At 34.6% G+C, this 22279-nt stretch overlaps 1 protein-coding gene across 5 annotated transcripts in view; it reads right to left on the bottom strand.

Annotated features, from left to right (window-relative positions):
- DIAPH3 (diaphanous related formin 3) overlaps positions 1–22279 on the bottom strand; it is a 504744-nt gene that overhangs the window by 170769 nt on the left and 311696 nt on the right. For all 5 annotated transcript variants that reach the window (XM_053898946.1, XM_053898962.1, XM_053898954.1 and 2 more), the window contains one exon: positions 3614–3749. In XM_053898946.1, coding sequence (XP_053754921.1) covers positions 3614–3749 — 136 coding nt within the window. The remainder of the gene's footprint in view (positions 1–3613; positions 3750–22279) is intronic.

Here is a 22279-nt window from a genome sequence, read left to right as displayed (position 1 = left end):
ACTACTGGGTATTTATCCAAAACATTAATTCAGAGGGACACACACACCCCTATGTTTACTGCATTATTTACAATAGCCAAACCATGGAAACTGCCCAAGGGTCCATCGCTAGATGAATGGACAAAGAAGTGGTGTATGTATGTGTTCATGTGTTCACACATATATGCATACATTCTTTTTTAGGCTTTTTAATAATATTCCATTGTATATAATGAATATTATTCAGCCATAAGAAAGAATGAAATCTTGCCATTTGCAATACATAGATGGAACTAGACAGTATAATGCTAAGCAAAATTAGAGAAAGACAAATACCATACGATTTCACTCATGTGGAATTTAAGAAACAATGAGTGAAGAAAAAAACACACAGAGAGAGAGAGAGAGCGAGAACAGCAAACCAAGCAACAGATTCTTAACTATAGAGAACGACGGTTAACAGAAGGGAGGTGGGTGGGGGAGGGGTTAAGCAAGTAATGGGGACTAAGGAGTGCACTTGGATGAACACTGGGTGATGTATGAAATTGTTGAATCGCTATATTGTACACCGGAAGCTGATATAACACTTTATGTTAACTATACTTAAAAGAAAAGAAAAAACCAAAATGTCCTCAATACAAAATTACTTATCGGAAATAAACACAAACCAATTATTAACCATAATTATTAACGATAATTATAACCATAATTGATTTGGTAAATTTCAGAAATAGACCCTAGTCTATGAATGATTAAGCAAGAATTATATTTAAGTGGAACAGAATAGTATTATGAATATCTGAAGCTAAAAAAATTTGAAGTGGATATAAAATTGCTGTAAAGATGACTTTCTAAACTTGAGCAAGCGAAAGTTATAACAAAATTATAGAAAATGAAACATTTTTATATTTCAAACTATCAAAATCAAAAGCCAAATTGAGAAAATATATTTAAAAGGTAAATAATGAGGCACAAGGAGCTGATGTGTGTAAATCATTAAAAACAAGACGAATGCAACACAGTTCACAAAGAAGGAAATACAAATGGACTAATAAACACTTGAAAAAATGTTCAACTTTAGTAGCACTCAGAGAAATGTAAATTAAGACAAAACATAATTTTCTAATTTATTAACAAAAATCTTTAAAAAAATGAGAATATTCAACTGAAGAATATTCATAAACTAACAGCTTTAAAAGTTGGTGAAATTAGAATATACTTTCAGAAATCAATTTGGCAACATGCATCAAAAAGTCTTAAAACTATCCTTTTCTATTCCATATCCTAATAATTATGAATATTCATCAATCATTTATACATAAATGTATAACATTGAAAAGATAGAAATAATTATTGTTCTATGACCTCATTACTGACTAATGCAAAATAAATTAGATATGGCATATCCAGGTATTACAAATTACAGATTAAGAATCACAAGAATAACAGGAAACATTGAGAAAGTTCAGTGAGATGCTAAACAACATATTTACTCTATCATATAACTGTTTTTAAAAGGTAGAAAATTTTAAAACTAAAAGAAAAATGTGCCAAAATATTAAAAGTGATCTTTTTGGATAGGAGGATTATCGATAATGATCTTTTGGTCAACCACTTCTTAAGTGTTTTCTGTAACACAAAAGTATTATTTTTTAAGTTGGAAAAATAAAATAAACTTAGCTCTTCTTAAAAATGAAATGCCTTCAGGAAAAATGTAAATTTGAATGAAAACATTATTGAGATTACATTGGATCTAACATATTCTTAAAATTTTTGCTTCCTATCAGGTTTTAACTTTCCAGATTGATAGAACAGAGAATTGCTGAGAGGCTCAGGGGGTAGACCAGGGGGTCTGGGCAAAATCCACAAACAGTACAGCCAATTTGCCATCATATAAGTCATCTAAATGACTCTGGCCAATACTAAATGATCCAGTGTTCAAATACCAGAATGTCTGGTAAATTAGGCAGTATTCAATTATTTTAAAATGATTTCCAGAAGCATATTCTTAAAATCAATGTTAAACCTTTCTGATCACCATTTTAGTTAAAACTTTAAGAAATTTTTGAGAATACTTCCTGAATTTCAAGCGTACTCTTCTAAACAAGAAATTGTGCTTACGATTATTTTTTTCTCCTGGAAGAAACATGTGTGATACATTAAGGTACTCAGTTTGCTTTACTAAAGGTAAAATATGTCTGTAAAAGTGAAAGCAAAAAAGGCAAAAAGGCATCTCTGTCTACCCCTGGGGAAACTTTAGGTGAATTTGCAGCCCTGAGTTGTAAACTATGGTAATTTAGCAGTGAAGGTGATGGATTTTAATTAAAGCCTTCTGCAATCCTTAGTGGCTTAGAGGTGGAAGAGCCAAAAGTTTGAGGGAGTGAAAATGTAACTACAATTTCCTTAATTTTTTGCTTCTAAGTTAGTGGTATCTTTATCTATCTATCTATCTATCTATCTATCTATCTATTTATTTATTTTAAGAGAGAGAGTGCACCTGTGCACATGCGAGCAAGCAGGGGAGGGGTAGAGGGAGAGGCAGTGAGAAGCTCAAGTAGGTTCCATGCCCAGTGCGGACCCAACACGGGGCTGGATCCTGTGACCATGAGATCATGAGCTGAGCCAATATCAAGAGTCAGACGCTTAACCAACTGAGCCACCGAGGAACCTCAGTTCATTGTATCTTTCAGCTTTGGAATATATACATATATATATATACATATATACACACATATATATATATGTAAATACATATATGTAAAACTGTAAAGCTGTTACTTTTCTATTTTTAATTTTTTTCCAAGAGTTTTTACTAAAGAAAGTTTCAAAATATACAAAAGTAGAGCAAATGAGACAGTGAACACACCCTTCCCGTTAAGCACCCATCACCCAACTTTGGCAATTACTATTTATCACCAATCTTGTTTCATCTACAAATTCCCCTCTACAAATTTCATCTACAAATATCCACTTAATTCCCCGTCATGCTAGAGTATTTTGACTGAAATCTCAGACATATTTTTGTTTATAAAATTTCAGTATAAGCCTCTACAACATACTTTAAAATATATTCACAACAACATTGTCCTGTCTACAGGGGAAACATAATATTCAAACTTTTCAGACTCCCTTTGTCTACATTTTTTTGGATTAGAATATATGTAAGTTTCATTTATGACAACTGATAGATAAATCTCTTAAGACTCTTTTAAATCAATACATTTTCCCTTCATCACTTTTTCCCTCCCTTAGAGTATCCTGTTGAAAAAATACTAGTTACTTGTCCAATAGAATTGACCCCTTTTCTATAGTTGTTAATTTATTGGTTGCCATAACTTATTACAGATTCGTTATTGATGTAGCAGTCAAGAGAGTGGGAATACTCTGGAACTACAAGAGTAGACCAGAGGACCAATATCACCTATGACCAATGACCAGTTAGAATAAAAGCATTACTTGTTACTAACAAGTAAACTAAAGGAGGAAAGCCCATTATTTAAAAAAAAAAAAAAAAAAAAAAAAAAAAAATGCTCTACATTTTAACTATACAAATAAGTGACCAGATCTTCTTTTTTTCACTGAAGTTTATTAAACTGCTAATAAAGGTACAAATTGCAAATTTGACAGTACTCACCAGTCTTCATTTCTAACAAGCGCTTTTTCTTTTGTTGGCGTTCAAGTCTTTCTTTCTCTGCTAATTCTTTGGCTATTTGGGCACGTTTTTCCCTTTCCTCTGCTTCTCTTTTTTTGACGTTCTCCTTTCTTGCTTGCTGTTACAAACAAATTTTGAAAAATGATCAATTCTAACCACAGTGATTTCACAAAGAGAATGGAAAATTATTAATCTGTAGAGCTGTGATTAAATATCTTTTAGATAATGGCTACTTCTAATATTAGTAACAGTCTTTTAAAAGATTAGCACATGAACACTTGCTAAATATGGATCTATAAATACAACTTATGTTTAAAGCACCTGCATCTTAGTAGAATCAACTAAGAGAAGGGAGACGAAACTAAAAATAAAAAAAGCACTTAATTGACAAATCAAAACTGTTTCCCTATATATATTTCCAAGAGGGTCTAGCAAATGTATTTGAGTCTTCCATACATCCTCTGCTAGGTAAAATATTGAGTACAAAAAAAGCAACTGGAGAAATGATAGAAAAGAGCTAAAAGTTTGCAAGGACTGTTTCATATAACAATCAATCATTTAATGATTTCCTCTCAGATAAAGACAAGTGTCATAGGATGACTAGAGGAATATTTGGCGTTTCAAAGACAGACCTCTGACTTCTCATCAAAGTCACCAAGTCACAATTATGGGATCTCAATAGGTATGTGATTTAATTCCTTATTTTCTAAGTTTTATACAAATCAAGAAACACCTCTCATGTGTCATTAGTGGGAATTAAGAGGTAAACAAGGATTTTTTATGTGCCAACAGCATAGCTCATGCTACAATCTCCTATGTTCTCAGTACCAATGAATTCAAACAAGCTATCTAATTGCTAGTTTATCATTAATGGTATTAAATAGAAAGTGCACAACAAAACTTTAACAAGTAGGTGGCTTTTTTTATTTGGGAGGAAACTTTCAGTTTTCTACTGTCATAGCCTTGTTTTTGTAAACCCTAGAGATAGTGCAAGTTCTTCACTAGAAATCAAATAGCAAAATTTAAAATTATCGACCAAAACAATGAAAAACACATGGGAAAAGAGGAGAAAACAAAAAGCCTTGAGGCAGTATTAATTCATCCATGTAGCCCTTCATTCAAGAAATACTGAGACACTGAGTGGTAAGTGGTATTATTCCAAGCATTTGACATATATATGCGTGTGTGTGTACACACACACACACATATATATATATATGATTTATAATATACATGCATATGCACATACACAATTCTAAAACAAGTTCTATATTCTGTGTGATAGGGTGGTACAGGAAGCAAAGACAGAAAACAATATGAAAATTTTGAAAAAATTGTATCATGAAAAAAAAGAGTGATGTGATAGAAGGCTTGGGGGGGGGTTACTTCATATTAAGTGGTATAGATAAGGCCTATATCAGATAAGACCCCACTCACTGATTTCATTGATGCTGAAACTTCAATGTCAAGAAGCTAGCTAGGTGATGATCTGGGGGAGATCAAACGCAAAGGCTGTTGGTGGGTTTGAGAGACAGAAGGCCAGTATGGTGGTATAAGATGAGGTCAGGAGCTGTGCCAGATCATTTAGAGTCTTCTAGGCTAAGATAGGGAAGGTTGGACTTTCTTTTAAGGGAACCAGAAAACAGCTGGAAATTTTCAAGTAAGAGAATGCAAGACTAAGTACTCTAAGATACAAGTGCTAACCAACCACATTTGTTCCAAAAAGTAGGATCTCCCTCTCAAGCAAATGGATTTGTTCACTGTCTAGTGTGTAAACTGAGGCAAGGTTGGGCAGTCTTATTAGCTCTTAAAAAAGATTGGGTTTCCCAAGTTCAAGATTTTCCTCCAGTAATACAAACCACTGTATATGTAGGTATTAAATCTGGCCTTCTTCACATTTCCCTGTGGGAATTTAGACTCAGGAATGAACAAAGAACTGTTTACTATGGCTGTTGCTATAATAAATTCTTTGACTCTATAGTCTTGTGTTTTCTGCCAACGTCCATGAAACAATGGCAGGCTAACAAGGTAAATTCTCCTACTCCTCACAGTTCATGACATATATTAATATTATTACTGCTAAGCTATGAAATAGCAGCTGCAGTAATAGGTGCTTTCCTATGCAATCCCTCCAATCCTCAGAATGGATTCTGCATTTTCCACTTGGCACTGGCTGGTTAAATAGTTGTTCACTACAATGATTTCTGTAAGAAGCAGAGGCCAGACTTGAAAGCTAGGGGTAGTCTATGTTCTTTCCACCATGCTGCTTCATATTACGGGAGCATATGTTAGGCACAAAGTATACGACAATAGCCACTATAAGAATTGACATAAGGAAGGTAGGAGAAGGCTACATAAAAGTAGAAAAGAAGTGTGTTTTCAAAGATGAACATGTATACGCATCCATGTGTGTACATGCGCACACATGGGTACCCACGTTTGTATATGTAACAAAGATTGAGTAGAAAGACCGGATTGTGGTGGAGAAAAAAACAAGCAAATATTCAAGTGTCAAAACTGTATTTCTTGCTTGAGGGAAATAAATAAGAGGAACCTGCAATAGATAAAAAATATATAATGTAGCTTATTTATGAAACTTAAAGTACAAAATTTTCTGATGTAAATTTTCTACTTTAATGACTGGATGCATTTCAATGAGCACATTTAAAAGACAACTTATTAGCAGACATAATTGCCACACCCTTTTAGTATTCCATTGGGCAGTAAAAAGTCAAAATTACTTCCTAGGACCTATAAAATAATGTTTACATTTAGAAATAAGGTCTGAAGTAATTCTTAAAGTTATTTTACTTTATGGAAAATACACTATTGATTTTCATTTAAAAGCCAATCTCATTTAAAGCATATCTTCTTCTGACATTATAACTATTAGAAGAATTTTAGCTGGAAAAATACCAACAGACAGCACAGAAATAGGTATTTAGTCTGAAACTAATATCCCAGTTCAAACAGTAATTTGGAATTTTCTGTTATTCTAAATGTTGAGAAGCAAAAGTAGCCAAAAACGGAAAAGATGAACAGTTAGAGAACCACATTATTCTAGATACAATTGCCTCTTAGTTACGTCAATTCTACATTCCAAACTAGAAAGAAAAATTAGAGAAGAGCTATACATAAAGATGGCTAGCTCTAAGACATTGATTTGTTTAATCATCTTATTTTATTTTCTTAATGTTTATTTATTTTTGAGAGAGACAGAGACAGAATGAGAGTGGGTTAGGGGCAGAGAGAGAGAGGGAGACACAGAATCCGAAGCAGGCTCCAGGCTCCGAGCTGTCATTACAGAGCCCAACATGCGGCTCGAACTTACGAGCTGCGAGATCATGACCTGAGGCGACGCTCAACCGACTGAGCCACCCAGGCACCCCAATCATCTTATGTATGTATGTATGTATGTATGTATGTATGTTTTTAGTATAGTTGACACAGTGTTACATTAGTTTCAGGTGTACAACTTAGTTATTTGACAAGTTTACATATATTATGCTATATTCACCTTATTCTTAATGCAGCTTTTTATTTAGTAAATTGGCAAATTAATTGCACTGCCACCAACTACTTTCAGCTATGCCATGCCAAAACTTTCTTTAGGTGCTTGCAGATCGTCCCAGATAGAGCCCGGTACATGCTCCTGTCTGAAAGATCTATGGGCTTACCAGTCTACAGCAATGACCACAGAGGGTTTTAAAACTTCAGTCACATTTTGACTGTTCAATTCAAAGGCATAATCAATAATTTACCTGAGTTCCTAAGGCTCACATGTATTTTATGGTAACAGCAAACTCTAAACTATCTACATAAAAATACACAGGTATGTTAATAACTATGTGTATAAAAACATATAGATATGTCAAATATATGTGCATATGTGTGTGTATATTCTGAAAGAAAATGAGTTCACGATTATTTCCTACCTATAATTTATGTTTTCTGCATAGCAAATGTAACAACAAGAACTTTGCCACAACTAGTTTAAATATATATTATAGCATCATACATTTTGTCTCAGAGAAACCAAAATGACCCAAAGCCAGTGAATTTCAATGAATGTGCACACGTGTGTAGAATTTAGAACAGTCTGGCAGAGTGTAATCCTTCCTAAGTTGTGGCTATTCTCATAAACATTATCTTTGAGTTTATAAACAAATTCCATCATCTTTATTATAAACTTCTGTGACTTGATGTTTCCACTCAACATTATATTTCTAAGATTCATTCACATTTTTATGTATAAACCGCATCTCATTTTCACTGCTTATAATATGAAGTCATCTCCCTACTGACTCATTTATCAGTGGGATTTGAATTGCTTTGGATTTTTGACTATGACAAACGAGGCAGATACATTTTTGCTCACATCTCCCTGTGCATATGAGTTTTTTTATGGTAGATCCCATTACTTGGTTCTTAAACCTTTTCAGAAACTGTTGACAGTGTCTTTAAGCAGAGGAGAACAGGACATCTTAGAACGTAACACAAACAGTAAGGATATTCTTTGTTGACGCTTTGTTTCTGTTCTAAAAGAGTGCTGGGTCCACTTATAAAATATCATTTGACAATGTGGGTTATGACCAAAATAGTTTGAAACCCACTGCTCTCTCGGGTAGAAGTGGAGTTGATAATAAGGGGAGAAGTTCATCATCAAGCTTACTAGATGGTGTCAAAGAGCTTCCACAGTGTGCCAAAAGATACAGCCACCATTAGCACATAATCATAGCCTAGACACTAACCAAATTGTTATCATCAGTCTTCTATTTGGCAGCTTATAACGGTATCCCATCGTGCTTTTAACTTGTATTTCTATGGTTACTAATTAGTTCAAGTTGCTTCTCACATGTTTATAAAACATTTGGATTTCCTACTCTGTGAAATGCCTTTCGGATCTTTTACCCACTTTTTTGTTAGGCTGTTTATCAGTTTCTTAATTTGCAGTTCTTTAAAATATTCTGAATACGAATCTTTTGTTTGTTTTATATTTTAGATTTTAACTGTCATCATACTTCATTTACCTATGTTGTCTTTCAGTAAAGAGAAGTTGTTAAATGTAGTAAAAGGTATTTTTTTTAAGAAATTGGGATGCCTGGGTGGCTCAATCTGTTAAGTGTCCGACTTCGGCTCAGGTCATGATCTCATGGTTCGTGAGTTCGTGCCCCTTATGGGGCTCTGTGCTGACAGCTCAGAGCCTGGAGCCTGCTTCAGGTTCTATGTCTCCCTCTCTCTCTGCCCCCTCTCCCACTCACACTCTGTTTCTCTCTCTCAAATAAACATTAAAAAAAAAATCCTTCCCTACTTCAAAGACAAAGATAATCTTCTATGCTTTCTTTTTAAGCTTTGACAATGCTATTCACATTTTAGTATCTACTTTATCTGGAATCAATGTTTTCGAGTAGTATGAGGTGGGGATCCTATTTACTTTTTTCTATTGAAAATGAGTTGAACTGTAACATTTCACAACTAGCCTACCCTTTGCCCACTGATCAGCCAAGCCCATTCTTCTGTATTTCAAGTGGCCATATATGTGTTGATGTTTGGGGGCTGCTTTAGTCTGTTTGGTCAATATATCCATGTCTGAATCAGTAACACTCTGTCTTATTATAGCTCATATCTGATTTTCCTTCTTTAGAATTGTCTTTACTCTTTCTGGGCCTTTACTCAGCCATCTAGTTTTCAGAGCAAACTTACTGAAGTTTTTGGAAAGGTCTATTAGGATTGTGAACAGAATTGCTCTGATTCTGCCGATTTAGATTAAATTGGGATCTTTATGATATTGACTCTTTCTGTTAACAAACATGATGGGGCTCTCCATTGACTTAGGATATATATAGTATATATCCTAACTTATTATATGACTTAGTGTGTGTGTATATATGTGTATAGGTATATATATACTTATATATATTTAAGTGTATATGTATATATATTCTTATATATATATATATATATATATAAGTATATAGTGTGTGTGCATATATATTAAAGTGTATGTATATAAGTGTATACACACACACACACACACACACACACACACACTAGTATCCTATCAGTTTAGAACAATCATTTCATTAAATTTGGTAAAACTCATATGTAAAACTTTCTGGGCCAAGTATTTAATTTACTTGAAGATTCTAAATAAGTCATTAAATTAACAATTAGTTATAGACTTATTCAAGCTTTGATTTTCTTTCAAAGTCAGTTTCAATTATGTTATAATTTTTCTAGAAACTTATCTGCATCATCAACCTATCCAGTCTGGCCTATAAATTTTTATAGTGTGCTTGTCTCTTTTTACTATCTTCTGTATGTATAATTATATTCCTTATTACGTCTTTAATATTTTTTCCACATTAACCTTTTCAGAAGCTTATCTAATTGTTTTTTCAAAATAATCATGGTTTAGCTTTTCAAAAATTCTCTAAGTCATTTTTTCCTTCATTCCTTTATTTTCCTATTTTTTCTAGGATTATACAATTCCTTTTTAACTTCTGAAGTCGGATGTTTAATTTTCAGTCATTCTGATTTTTTAACATAAACACTTAGAGTATAAATTTCTTTATACCACTATTTTGCTGTGTTCCATAAATTCTTCAGGTCTAATTTTACTCTAGGATTTCTTTCTTGACACATGAGTTATTTCAAGTGATTTTAGAATTTGCAAAACAGAGATTTTAAAATTTCATCCTTTTAAAAATTTCATCGCTAATTTCATACTATTGTAGTTAATGAACGAAGCTGCACCTTAGAAATACATCAAGATTTCACGGTCTCTAGTATGTGATTACTTTGATAAAAGTGCCACTTATGGTTGAGAGGTGTACTCTAATTGTTGAGTTGGGTTCTCTATATATTACATTGAATCAACTGTGTTAATTGAATTGTTTAAAGCTCCCATATCTTTAATGATCAATTAGAGAACTTTGTTGAAGATCCAAATATAATGCTAACGCTATCAACTTATTCTAGAAGGTATACATTTTTACATGTTTGTTTTGGTGCCATGTTATCATTCACATGCAAATTTTTGACTTGTACCTTTCTGAAGAATTAAGCTTTCTATCAGCATGAATATTCCCTTGTCTTTAAGTCTATTTTATCTGTTACCACCATAGTTTCCCTCTTTCTTTTGATTAATATTGCATTTCATTACCTGTTCTGTTACTTTAAACCTTTCCATGTATTTGGGTTATAGGAGGTCTCAAACAGCACAAGGCTACATTGTTTATCCAATCTTAGTCTTTAAAATTTTTATTGTGACTTACGAAATACTTGTTTCCACCACCTTATATTATTCGTTTTATTGGTCCTCCTTTATCTATGCCACTTATATATGTATGTATGTATGTATGTATGTATGTATGTATGTATGAATGTATATCTTTCTTGGTTCATTTCTCCCCCTATGGTTTTGAATCTATGCTGGAACATCAATCCTTTTACTGGTTATCTTGGTAATTTTATCACACAAATTAATTTAATAAGGCCTAACGTTCACTGATAGTTTTATCTCCTTTCCTCTCCTTTGAACAATACAGAAAGATAAAACACCTGAACTCCAAACACCTCATTCAATTTATTTAACAACGTTGTCCAGTAGCTAAGCTCTATACCTCCCTTTTCTACAAAACAAGTTAGACATTATTTTATTGTATACGTTTTTCATATTTAGTTTAATGGTAAGTATGCCTTCTTGTCTCTCAATTCTTTCTGAAGAAAAAGAAAATGTTGCTTCTTTAAATACATCCTGTAGAGCTGGTGTCAGCAAACTATAATCTTGGGCTGGCCAGCAATTGTAAATAGTTATATCAGACATAGCCACACCCACTCACTTACATACTGCCTATGACTGCTTTTGCACTGCTACTGAAGAACTGAGTAGTTATTAACATTTAGCTTGCATATATTTACTATATGGCCCATTAAACAGCCAATCCCTGCTTTGGAGGATCCTTCAACAGAGAGATGTTCATGAAAAATAACCCTTTCTCCTTGAAGACTTCCCCAACTTTCTCACAAGACAGCCATATTTTAAAATAGTTTGTTGTGTTGTGGTGGGATTGATCTTTGAGAGTCTCTATTATTATGTGAGAAAATTCTCAAAAGTGTATTCTTATAGAAGGCTGACCAACACATCTTTATTTCTTAAATATTTTTATATAATGTGTCGATTATGATAGACTATATATTTTTCTGGGTAACATACTTACGTGTTTTAGGATCCAAAGGTAAACAATTTAACAAGGAACAGCCATATAAAATCCTGGGTGCTCACTCAAATAAGTTTGTTGAATGGACAATCAAGAATATCATCAAAAATACAATGAATATGACATTTCACTACTTTCAGAAATAATTTAAAAATGAGTTTATTATTACTTATTAGAAAGGCAGTGTAAAGGTTAGAAGGAAATCTAAAGTCTTATTGTCTTTGTCTGAATCTCCATCTGGCACTAAATAGCTATGTAACTTGTGTCTCAGTTTCCTCTTTTGTAAAATGGGCAAAATAATACCTACTTTATAGTGATATTGTAAGAATTAAATAAAATGCCTGGCATACAGTAAAATCTATGTAAAACAGCAATTATCAATATTAGTAATATTACTAATTTATATTATTTCCGTTATATGTCATTAATGAAATGCCCCACTAATTATTTATTTGGGAACAAATCAAGGAAGAGCCACTTTCTAGCTTTCAATGATCGTATATGCTTCTATATATATGAGAAAGTGTCAATTCTCATAGTACCTATGAGAATATAGTTTTCCATTCAGAGATGTTGGAATATGACTGTACATTGACTCGACAGGAAGCTCCTCCAAAGCATGTACCCAATGGAGCTGGATTACTTGGCAGGGAAGTTACAGAGGTGAATTAAATATGGGAGGCAAGATATACTCTTGATCTCAAGTCTAGTTATTTACCACTAAAAATTTATTTTCATATATATATAGACACATGTTTTAATACTTCTAAATCTAATATACTTTATGAGCTTTTATTCTGAAAAAGAGAGTTTAGTTTCCTGTTTCCCCCCCCGCCCAAAGAATTGCTTGCATTTCAAATTAAGATAGTCTTGGTAAATTAACTTCAAAACTTGCCCAATGACACAAAATTTGCTTTCCTCAAAAGCAAAATTTAAAAAACCAACGTGCACATTGCCTCCTTCCAGCTTAATAGTCTATTATATACTGTTTCTTGAAATACTTAAAAACTTACTTTATAAGAGAAAAATTGTAACATAAGAATATAAGTGGACTTCCACAGATCCCAACTTTTTGATCATACCTCATCTCCGTTTCTAACTCTTAGCTCATTTAAATAGTTTTATCTACCCAACTCAACATTTTCAACCTATGATAATATTCTGTATATTTTTGTAACTCCAAAAACTACTGGAGATTTTATTATATAAGAAAGTTGAAAAGATTATAAATGTCTTCTTATTCAGAGTTATATTTCTTTCAACATTAATGAATATTTAAACTATGCAAACCAGGGATCTCTTCAGTTTTCACTGAACTCAAAAATCTTTTCTTCCTAAGTATTTTATTTTTGTCTCAGATTCCTAACATAAGATTAGAAAACCAGATTTAAATCTGCATGCTTTCCAGAGGGATACAGGTATCAGGTACTATGAAAACACAGGCTAATTTTCTCAAAATAAACAACTACTTAAGAGTCCGACATGTGCCCACTAAATGCTTTTTTTAATAGGAGTTTACTCAATTTTAAGAAGAGGCAATGTTCAAACATACTAAATGAAGCTTTCTAGAAATTCCTGATGACTCCATTTTCAGGAAGAAATGGAAAATATTTTAACTAAGAAAACCTTAAAAATGTATTCCTGTACTATTCCTGTATTGAAACACGAAAGAAAATATTTTTTTCTTAGAATTACCAGACACAAAAGTCTTTAAGAATACAAAGTATGTGATCTACTTGTTCGTTTTCCATCAAGTCTTTCTTTCTTTCTTTCTTTTTTTTTTTTTGTTCCTTATGTTTATTTTCAGAGAGAGAAAGAGAGAGCATGAGCGGGGGAGGGGCAAAGAGACAGGGAGACACAGGATTTGAAGCAGGCTCCAGGCTCTACGCTGACAAACAGACATGGGGCTCGATCTCACAAACCATGAGATCACGACCTGAGTTGAAGTCGGTCACCTAACCAACTGAGCCACCCAGGCATCCCACCCCCGTTTTTTTTCCATCAAGACTTGCTTTTGTAACTGAATACAAAAGTTCCCCCCAACATGCAATAGATAAACAATGGATTAGAACTACCTTGTGGAAAATTAGTTACTCTTAGAAATCCCTATTTGCAGTAATTATAGGGTAGATGCTTTATAAGGGACTCTAGAATGACAGTAAAAATTAAATTCTCTGGTATTACCAAATTCAATGAAAAAATGCTCTCAATGAGAATAGGAGAGCATGATATACGGTATACGGGCACAAACAATTCATCATCTTAACATTCAATAAGGTGGTGTTATTATTTGAACTTTTTATGACCATGAAACTTAGGAAAATGGGAAACTATGCTTTGGGAATGTCCCCAAGAATGTGCAGGTGCTGAAAAATTAAACTGCTTCAGCTGCAAGTTGCTCTTTTCTGTAAAAATCAGTCTCAGGTGAAACAACACATTACGTATTAGCCCGTCAGGGATTTAACAATACTGACCCATCATCATTATGCCATGAGTTTGTTTGCAATTCTTTCAAACATTTTGTAAAATCCTCAAGTAAATGAGATATTTCAATCTATTCTGTGACTTCTTTAACAGAGAGAGTATGAAATATTCATAACTGTGGTTTCCCAAAGTACAACTTGATTTTCCAGTAAGTGTGTTTTCTCCCCTTGTGTTCTGAAGTGATATAGTAATTTAAATATTCTTTTTATCCCCCAAATGTGAGGCTAAATAAAGGCACAGCTAGGCACAAGATGGTAGTCATGAAGTATAGTGCTTAAAGGTAGACTTGGTGATAGGGCCTATCACCTATCACTATTGTTGTTTTGAGTTATTACTATCACCTCTTTGTTAGGAAAGCAAGGAGAACATCCAACTAAAGCCCCACAATATTCCATGTAAACCTGGCCATGTTTAAAACATAACATTAAAAGTAGCCTTAAGATGGGGGGCACCTGGGTGGCTCAGTCAGCTGGGCGTCTGACTTCGGTTCAGGTCATGATCTCATAATTGGTGGGTTTGAGCTCTCTTTTGGGCTCTGTGCTGACAGCTCAGGACCTGGAGCCTGCTTCTGAGTCTGTGTCGTCATCTCTCTCTGCCCCTCTCCCACTCATGCTTTGTCTCTGTCTCTCTCTCTCTCAAAAAAAAATAAACATAAGCATGGGCATTGAGGAGGGCACCTGTTGGGATGAGCACTCGGTGTTGTATGGAAACCAATTTGACAATAAATCTCATATTTAAAAAATACATAAATAAATAAATTAAAAAATTAAAAATAAATAAATAAACATTAAAGTTTAAAAAAAAAAATTGAAGTCAACAGTGTGTGCACTCTGTCTTGTTCAGAATGCAGAGGACCAATATCTGATGTACAAAGAGCATGCCATTTTATTCATTTTTGCTTGTGGTATCCTAATTTAATGTTGTATTTTCAATTACATGGGTTAATAGACTTATTATTATGTATTATTTTTTCCCATTATCTATCAATAGTTGACCTTATCACTTTATTAGAATAATCCAGTCTTTACCTTTTGCTAATATTATTTCAGTGAACAAACCAAATATTTAAAATGTAAAAGGGAAATATAAATTACCAGTCATTTAATCATATAGACGTGTCAGATGCACTAATAATCCCACTAAGCAATGTGTAGTAAAAATAAATCTTATCAGTAAAGAGAAAATGTAAGTCACTTAGTCTAGCTGTGTTTTTACTGTGAAAAGACTAAAAATTAAAGATTAGAAGAACCTATCATAATTATTTTCAAGGTTGCAAGTCTAAAATATTCAGCACCTGGAATAACTCTAATTCCTTAAATAATCAGACAGTAAAGGATACGAAGAAAAACATCCTAGAGCTAAAATATTTGGGTTTTTTTTCTAGGTTTGGGGCTTTATACCTCCAACTATGATCTCAGAATAACAACGGTGCCAATGAAGACAATTTTTAAGCTGTAAACTCAACAAAACAAGCAAGGAGAGAAGATATTTCCTATAACTACCCAAGTTGACTCACCATCCAACCAGATGACTTTTTCACATGCTTCTTTTCTCTGATAACATGATCAATGTACAGGTTTTAAGAAGCACACAGGAAAAGCTTAGTGCTTTGGAATTCCTATTGGTCACCTAGTTAGTCCATACAATGGTTATCAGAAATGGCATTTACAGTTGACAAAGATCAGATTTGTATAACTTAAATGATCAGTTTTGTTCTGGCTGTCCTCCATATCAAAAATATTTGTATACTAAAAATACCCCCTCATTGGATGATTTCATTTTTGTTTGGCAAATCACTACTTCAGTCTCAGTATTCAGTAGAAGAGAGAAATTATATTTGATCAATCCATGCAGCAAGATTAAATGAGTTACAACTGATTTTTTGTTCACTACACAGTGTATTTCAATTGTATGAACGAAAAATCAACTTAAAGTCTTCAAGTAACATGAATGATGGATCTTTAACTGGATCAAACATAACTTTAACAGAATTGTAGAAATAATCTAAACACAGAGTTATTATTGAAAAATAGGTACTCCTTATTTAGTTCAAAGTGTCTATATAGAAGCATTAAAAAAAAGGGGAGAAATCCTTAAAATATCGATTCTGTTATCATGAGATGGGAGAGGTGAAAATTATTTCTATTCTCTGTAGATAGCTAACTTGTTTTGGGGGTATATGTACATTATGTCATTTGATCTTCAAAATGTAACATCCTGAAGAAACACAAGCTGTTATTAACAGGAAAGAGGCTCACTAAGGTTAAGTAACTTGGCCACAGTCTTATCACCCTGGGTGTTCTGATGCCAGAGCTTTCACTGTCAGCCATTGCTGTCTTCCCCAAAATAAGACAACTGGCAAAATACCACTGTTAAAAACAAGCACAAAGGGTGAATTCATAAGTAAGTTAAGATTTGAAGAAAACAGAGTGACTCCTTTCTCACTGATTGCCATTACACAATTCGGATGGGAGGTATATACGTAGGAAAGAAAGTTTAGGGGAGGAATCGACAGGACTTCAGGGACGAGAAAAGAACAAATGCAAAGTTTGGCACATATACCCAAAACTGGAACACAGAAAAGAAAGGAAGACCTAACAGAGGCCACCCCACCTTTTGTGTATGTAATAGTAATCCCTTTTAAGGCAAGGATTGCTTTTCCTCGCCCTCAAAATCCTAACCAAGTGGGGTGCCCAGATATGCAGGGTCTTAGAAACTATTAATAAAGAAGGATGTCCAGTAATATTTTCCAGTACTTTAAAATCCCTACAGGAGGGGCGCCTGGGTGGCTCAGTCGGTTAAGCGTCTGACTTCAGCTCAGGTCATGATCTCGTGGTTCGTGAGTTCAAACCCTGCATCGGGCTCTGTGCTGACAGCTCAGAACCTGGAGCCTGTTTCAGATTCTGTGTCTCCCTCTCTCTCTCTGACCCTCCCCTGTTCATGAGCTGTCTATGTCTCAAAAATAAATAAACGTTAAAAAAAAAATTTAAAAAAATAAAATCCCTACAGGAAATGTTAATGTGCTCAGAAAAAGAGCTACAAGAACCAAAAAATGTGACTTCTTTAAGTGTAGTGACTCCAATTCTGTGTTGGAATATATGAAACTGTAAATTCAGAGGCTCATCATAGCAGTTACGTATGTATAATTAAAACAGAAAATTGACAGAGACCCATAAATACAGAGAACAAACTGGTGGCTGTCAGAGGGGAGAAGGCTGGGAGGATGGGCAAAATGGGTGAAGGGGAGTGAGAGATCCAGGCTTCCAGTTATGGAATGAACAAGTCATGGAGATGAAAGATATACCACAGAGAATATAGTCAATGATGTTGTGTCATGGCAGACGGTATCTACACTCGCAATGTGCACAGCATAATATACAGAGGTGCTGAATCACTATGTTGTGCACGTGAAACTAATGACACAATGTGTATCAACTATACTTCAAATAAATAAACAGAAAAATGACATATTCTTAATAATTATAATTTGGTATGAAAATTGTTTTCAAACATGTTATCTAAAAGGGAACAAGTAACAAAGGAGAGCTAAGAGGGGGAAGCATTCAGAAGTATTTCTGTAAGATGAGGTTGTTAAGCAAAATAAACAAAGTGTCAGATGAAATTTGCTTAAGGAGTTAAGAGTGTTGTTGCACTGTGCTAATAATTCTGGTTAAAGAAAGAGAAAAGCAAAAGAACTTTCAATGAGGAAAAAGGAAAGCCTCACCAAGATAAGAAAAATTTTAAAGAAGAGACCATGTATTGCAGGGATGAGTAAAGGCACTTTGAGCAGAATTCTCTAATATAAATATGAATGGGAAGTGGGGCTAGGACATACATTATGCTTCAAGGCCACAGAGACCAATGACACACATGAAAATTAGGTTTATACTCAAAGGACCAACATGAACATTCTACAGCTGTTAGGCAAGAAAAAGGGGAATGGAGTGTCCCAGTAAAAGCCGACAAAAATTCCATAATGGGCTCAATTCATCCCATAGAAGCACGCACCTCTATGAGTAATGGGCACAATGGTAGTTGCATCTAACAGTGAGTCCAAAATCAATCACAAGTGGAAGATGATGATTATTGTTCTACAACACTACACACCTGAAGGCATGAACTTCACTTGGTGAAGCTTGATGCCTGGTAGGACAGTGATTTGCTTAGCCTACAGTGCAGGGTCAAACATTTCCACCTAGTACCTCCAATTTGAACTTTATGGTTCCCATGACTCCTACAGGAAAGAGTATCTTGCCAGCTCTCCACTCTACACCTTAACCTTCATGCCAGCCTTGTGGTACATTAATAATCCTCTAATTTTAAAAGAAAACATTTTATGCTTTGAAACGGAACAAGACCAGCAAACATTCTCCTATCATGAATGCATTGACGTAAACAAGAAGTTATTCTATTAAGGAGTGAGAAAATAAAAAAATGTCTTGTGCTGATTTACACTTGTAAGTTACCAAAAATGCCCTTAAAAATCACATTTTAATAATTCTTCCAAACTCTCTGAGCAATATATTGGATATATACTAGAAATATATTAAAAACTACAGGCTTTGGAATCAGGGAGGCTTCCATTCAAATCTTAGCCCCTACCAGTTCGGAAGCATAACTGAGATTCCCTACCCCACAGTTACTACACAGTGACATTCTGTATCTCACAAGAATGCTGGGAAGACTAAGTCAGATGACACGCATACAGTATCTAGCAGGGAGTCTAGCAAGAAGCAGGCACTCAATCAGGGGCAGTTGTTGTTGGATTTGTCTTGTTGAAGATAGTAATAAAAATAAAGCTTGGGGTACTCGGGTGGCTCAGATGGTTAAGCATCCTGACTCTTGATTTTGGCTCAGGTCATGATCTCATGGTTCATGGAATTGAGTCCCGCATCAGGCTCTGTGCTGACAATGTGGAGCCTGCTTGGGATTCTCTCTCTCTGCCCCTCTCCTGCTCACTCTTTCTCTCAAAATAAATAAATAAAATTTAAAAAATAAAGCTAAATAAAATTACAATATGTAAGCTTACTCCCTATTTCTTGGAAATTGATTACTAGTCCTAAATAGAAACCATTTACCTATAGTAGATTGTTAAAACAAAAACAAATTAATTCCTAGTTGAGGATCTCCAACTAGAAAAGAGGAGAGTTCAACTTTTCTAGTTGTGGGGTGTCGCAATGAGCAGTTACCCCACAGAGGAAGCTCCATGATCTTAGAACTTTTTCCCTTGGTCTACATGGCTTGAAGCAGCAGTCTGGAACAGATGTTCCTTCTTTAGCTATTGTATTAGGGCTCTCAGAAAGGGTGGGAAAAAAACAAGAACCAAAACAGCTGTATCTAAACCAATTACTGATGAGATCCTGGTAACACTGATAAGAAATGACATGAGTTGGTAAAAGGTATAGTAATCGGCTCTGAATAAAAATGAGCCGGCCTTTAATTGCTTAAGAGTAACTTCTGGGGCAATCCTAAAATACACACATTTTGGGATAAATTACTCATAAACTAAATTACTATTAAAAATAAAAGTGATCACATTTTTTTTTTATTTTGGGGAGGGGTTAGTTTTCACATTAGTCCTAACAGTTCTTTTAAATGTAATTTAAACTATATTAATAGGAATTAGTATAGTTTAGCCATATATGGCATAGGCTGGTGCAAGACTCCCTGGGTTAGCCCCTCAGCTCCGTCAATTGCTGGCTATGTCAACAATGGGCAAGTCACAATCTCTCTAAACCCCAGTTTCCCCATCTGTAAAATGGGAATAGTAACAGTATGCCTACCACACCTGGTTATTGTTAGGGTTAAATGAGTAAGTGGAGAACTTGGCACTTGACTGGCACTATATGTATTAGCTACTAAAGCCTGGCACCCATTGTAGATGAGAACATCTATCCCTCAACAAATTTGGCTATTTGTTACATGCCATGAATTACATTAGAGAAACAAACGTATGCAAGATAGACACAGATTTTATAAGATGAAGCGAAGTCTGGGCAGAGATCAGAAGGGTGAGTATAGTAATTTAGCCAGGCAAAGTATGGACAGACTGCTCCAGGCATAGGGAACCATACATAAGTAGGACGGTCTAAACTTGAGAGAAAACATTCCATGGAAAACTGTCATAGTGAGGGAGGGGGACAGCTATGGAATGAAGACAGTGGTTCCAACTCCTTGCATATAATACAAAACAGAACTTCACTTTAATGGTAAAATTTGCTCATTCACGAACAGGAGTATTCCTAAATACCAGTGGATGAAGTCACAATACAAACGTATCTTACCAGTATTTTCTTAAAAAGAAAATCTAGCTATATATTTTTTGCCTATTGTATAAATAGACCTTTCCAGAACAGACCTTCAACCCATTAAAGTTCCACATCTGTTGTTAATATTTTCACACGGATTCAGTGAAGTTAGCAGGATTTTCAAAGTTGAATGGTGAGGAATTAAATAGCAATGTAAGGGACCAGGGATTTGAGAAAATAAAACATTTGTCAAAAAATTTTGCCAATATTGATATGTGATCTTTACAAATATGCACTGTCTAAAATTCAAGCAGTATAACTATATTTACCAGAAAGAAAGGAAGAATAAATTTTTTGTGTGCCAAATTGTATCACCTTGGTATAGCCACTTTGCTTCTTTAGTCTCCTTTATGTTTATTTTTACCCTAAAGATTATTTCCTCTCCAAATTACTCATTTAAATGAAATATATTTTTTATATTTAGCTCTAAGGAGGTTAGTTTAGGACAGTGTGCATATGTATATATGACAACAGTTACTTCTAGGACCCATGTGAACTCTGAAATACACACAAAGTACAGCTGTCACTCTATTACCCTCCTTTTTTTGAACCCTTCTCCAATCAAACACTTCCTCACTCTTCCACCATTAGTAACACTAATGCCAAGTTATCCCCACAACACCCAAAGCCCTCTAATCCTACTAGATCTTAGGAAGATTTTGAATTAGACTTGATTCAAATGTCAGTCTGAATGCTTAAAAACAGTATGGCCTAGATTTCATTTTTTAAACCCTTTCAGTGCCAGTGTTCTTATTTGTAAAATGGAACACAAGCTATAAACAAGGGAGGAAGCACCGCACAGCATTTAATTACACAGGCTCTTGGAGGAAGGCTGTATGGGTACAAATTCTAGTTCCACCATTTTATAGCTAAAAAACATTGAGCCAGATATGTTCCATCTCTGTACCTCGGTTTCTTCATTTGCCTCAGAGAGAATGTAACAGTGAAAGATGGAGAATTATTGTGAAGACTGACTGAGATAATATACATAAGGCATCTGGAAGAATGTCTGGTTCATGGAATACTCAATATATGATGGGTATTATTACTTCGTATATCTATTTTATACCTTTATAACATAACTGTGTCAGGAGTCCCCAAGACCACCCTCACATTTGATCATTTGTTGGGAGGACTTAGAACTCAGAAAAGCTATTGTACTCATGGTTACAGTTTATTACAGTGAAAGGACACAGATTAAAATCACCATAGGCTTCTCCCAGAGGAGTTCCATTATGACATATGAAGTATTGCCTACTAGGAAAGCTCTCTCATTCCTTGATGTCAAGAGTTTTTGTTGGAAAAAAAACATGTATGCCTGGACCTTCCACATGGACCACCTTAGCTACTCAGCCTCTAGCCTCCTATAGAGGACAAACCAAACAGGATAGCCCAGGGCTTCAGGTGAACAAAAACAGGTACTCACTGCAAATCACATTTCTAGCAAAAACCATCTAGTTTGGTCCAAGGCCCCAAGCAGACAAATATCCCTATGAGACAGGGTATTCCAAGAGCTAACGGGTTATCTCCCAGGAACCAGTGGAGGACTGGTTCCAGGTTTGAAACACCTCAAGCTTACTGAGTTAACCCTTCACTGCATACTAATTTATTAAACGACTACCATGTGCAAGGAA

The sequence above is a fragment of the Panthera pardus genome, unplaced genomic scaffold (assembly GCF_024362965.1).
Source record: "Panthera pardus isolate Hobbes unplaced genomic scaffold, ASM2436296v1 HiC_scaffold_1, whole genome shotgun sequence".
In the NCBI taxonomy this organism is placed as follows: Eukaryota; Metazoa; Chordata; class Mammalia; order Carnivora; family Felidae; genus Panthera; species Panthera pardus.
The sequence above is the reverse complement of the archived record's forward strand: the minus strand, read 5'-3'. Positions and strand labels throughout refer to the sequence as shown.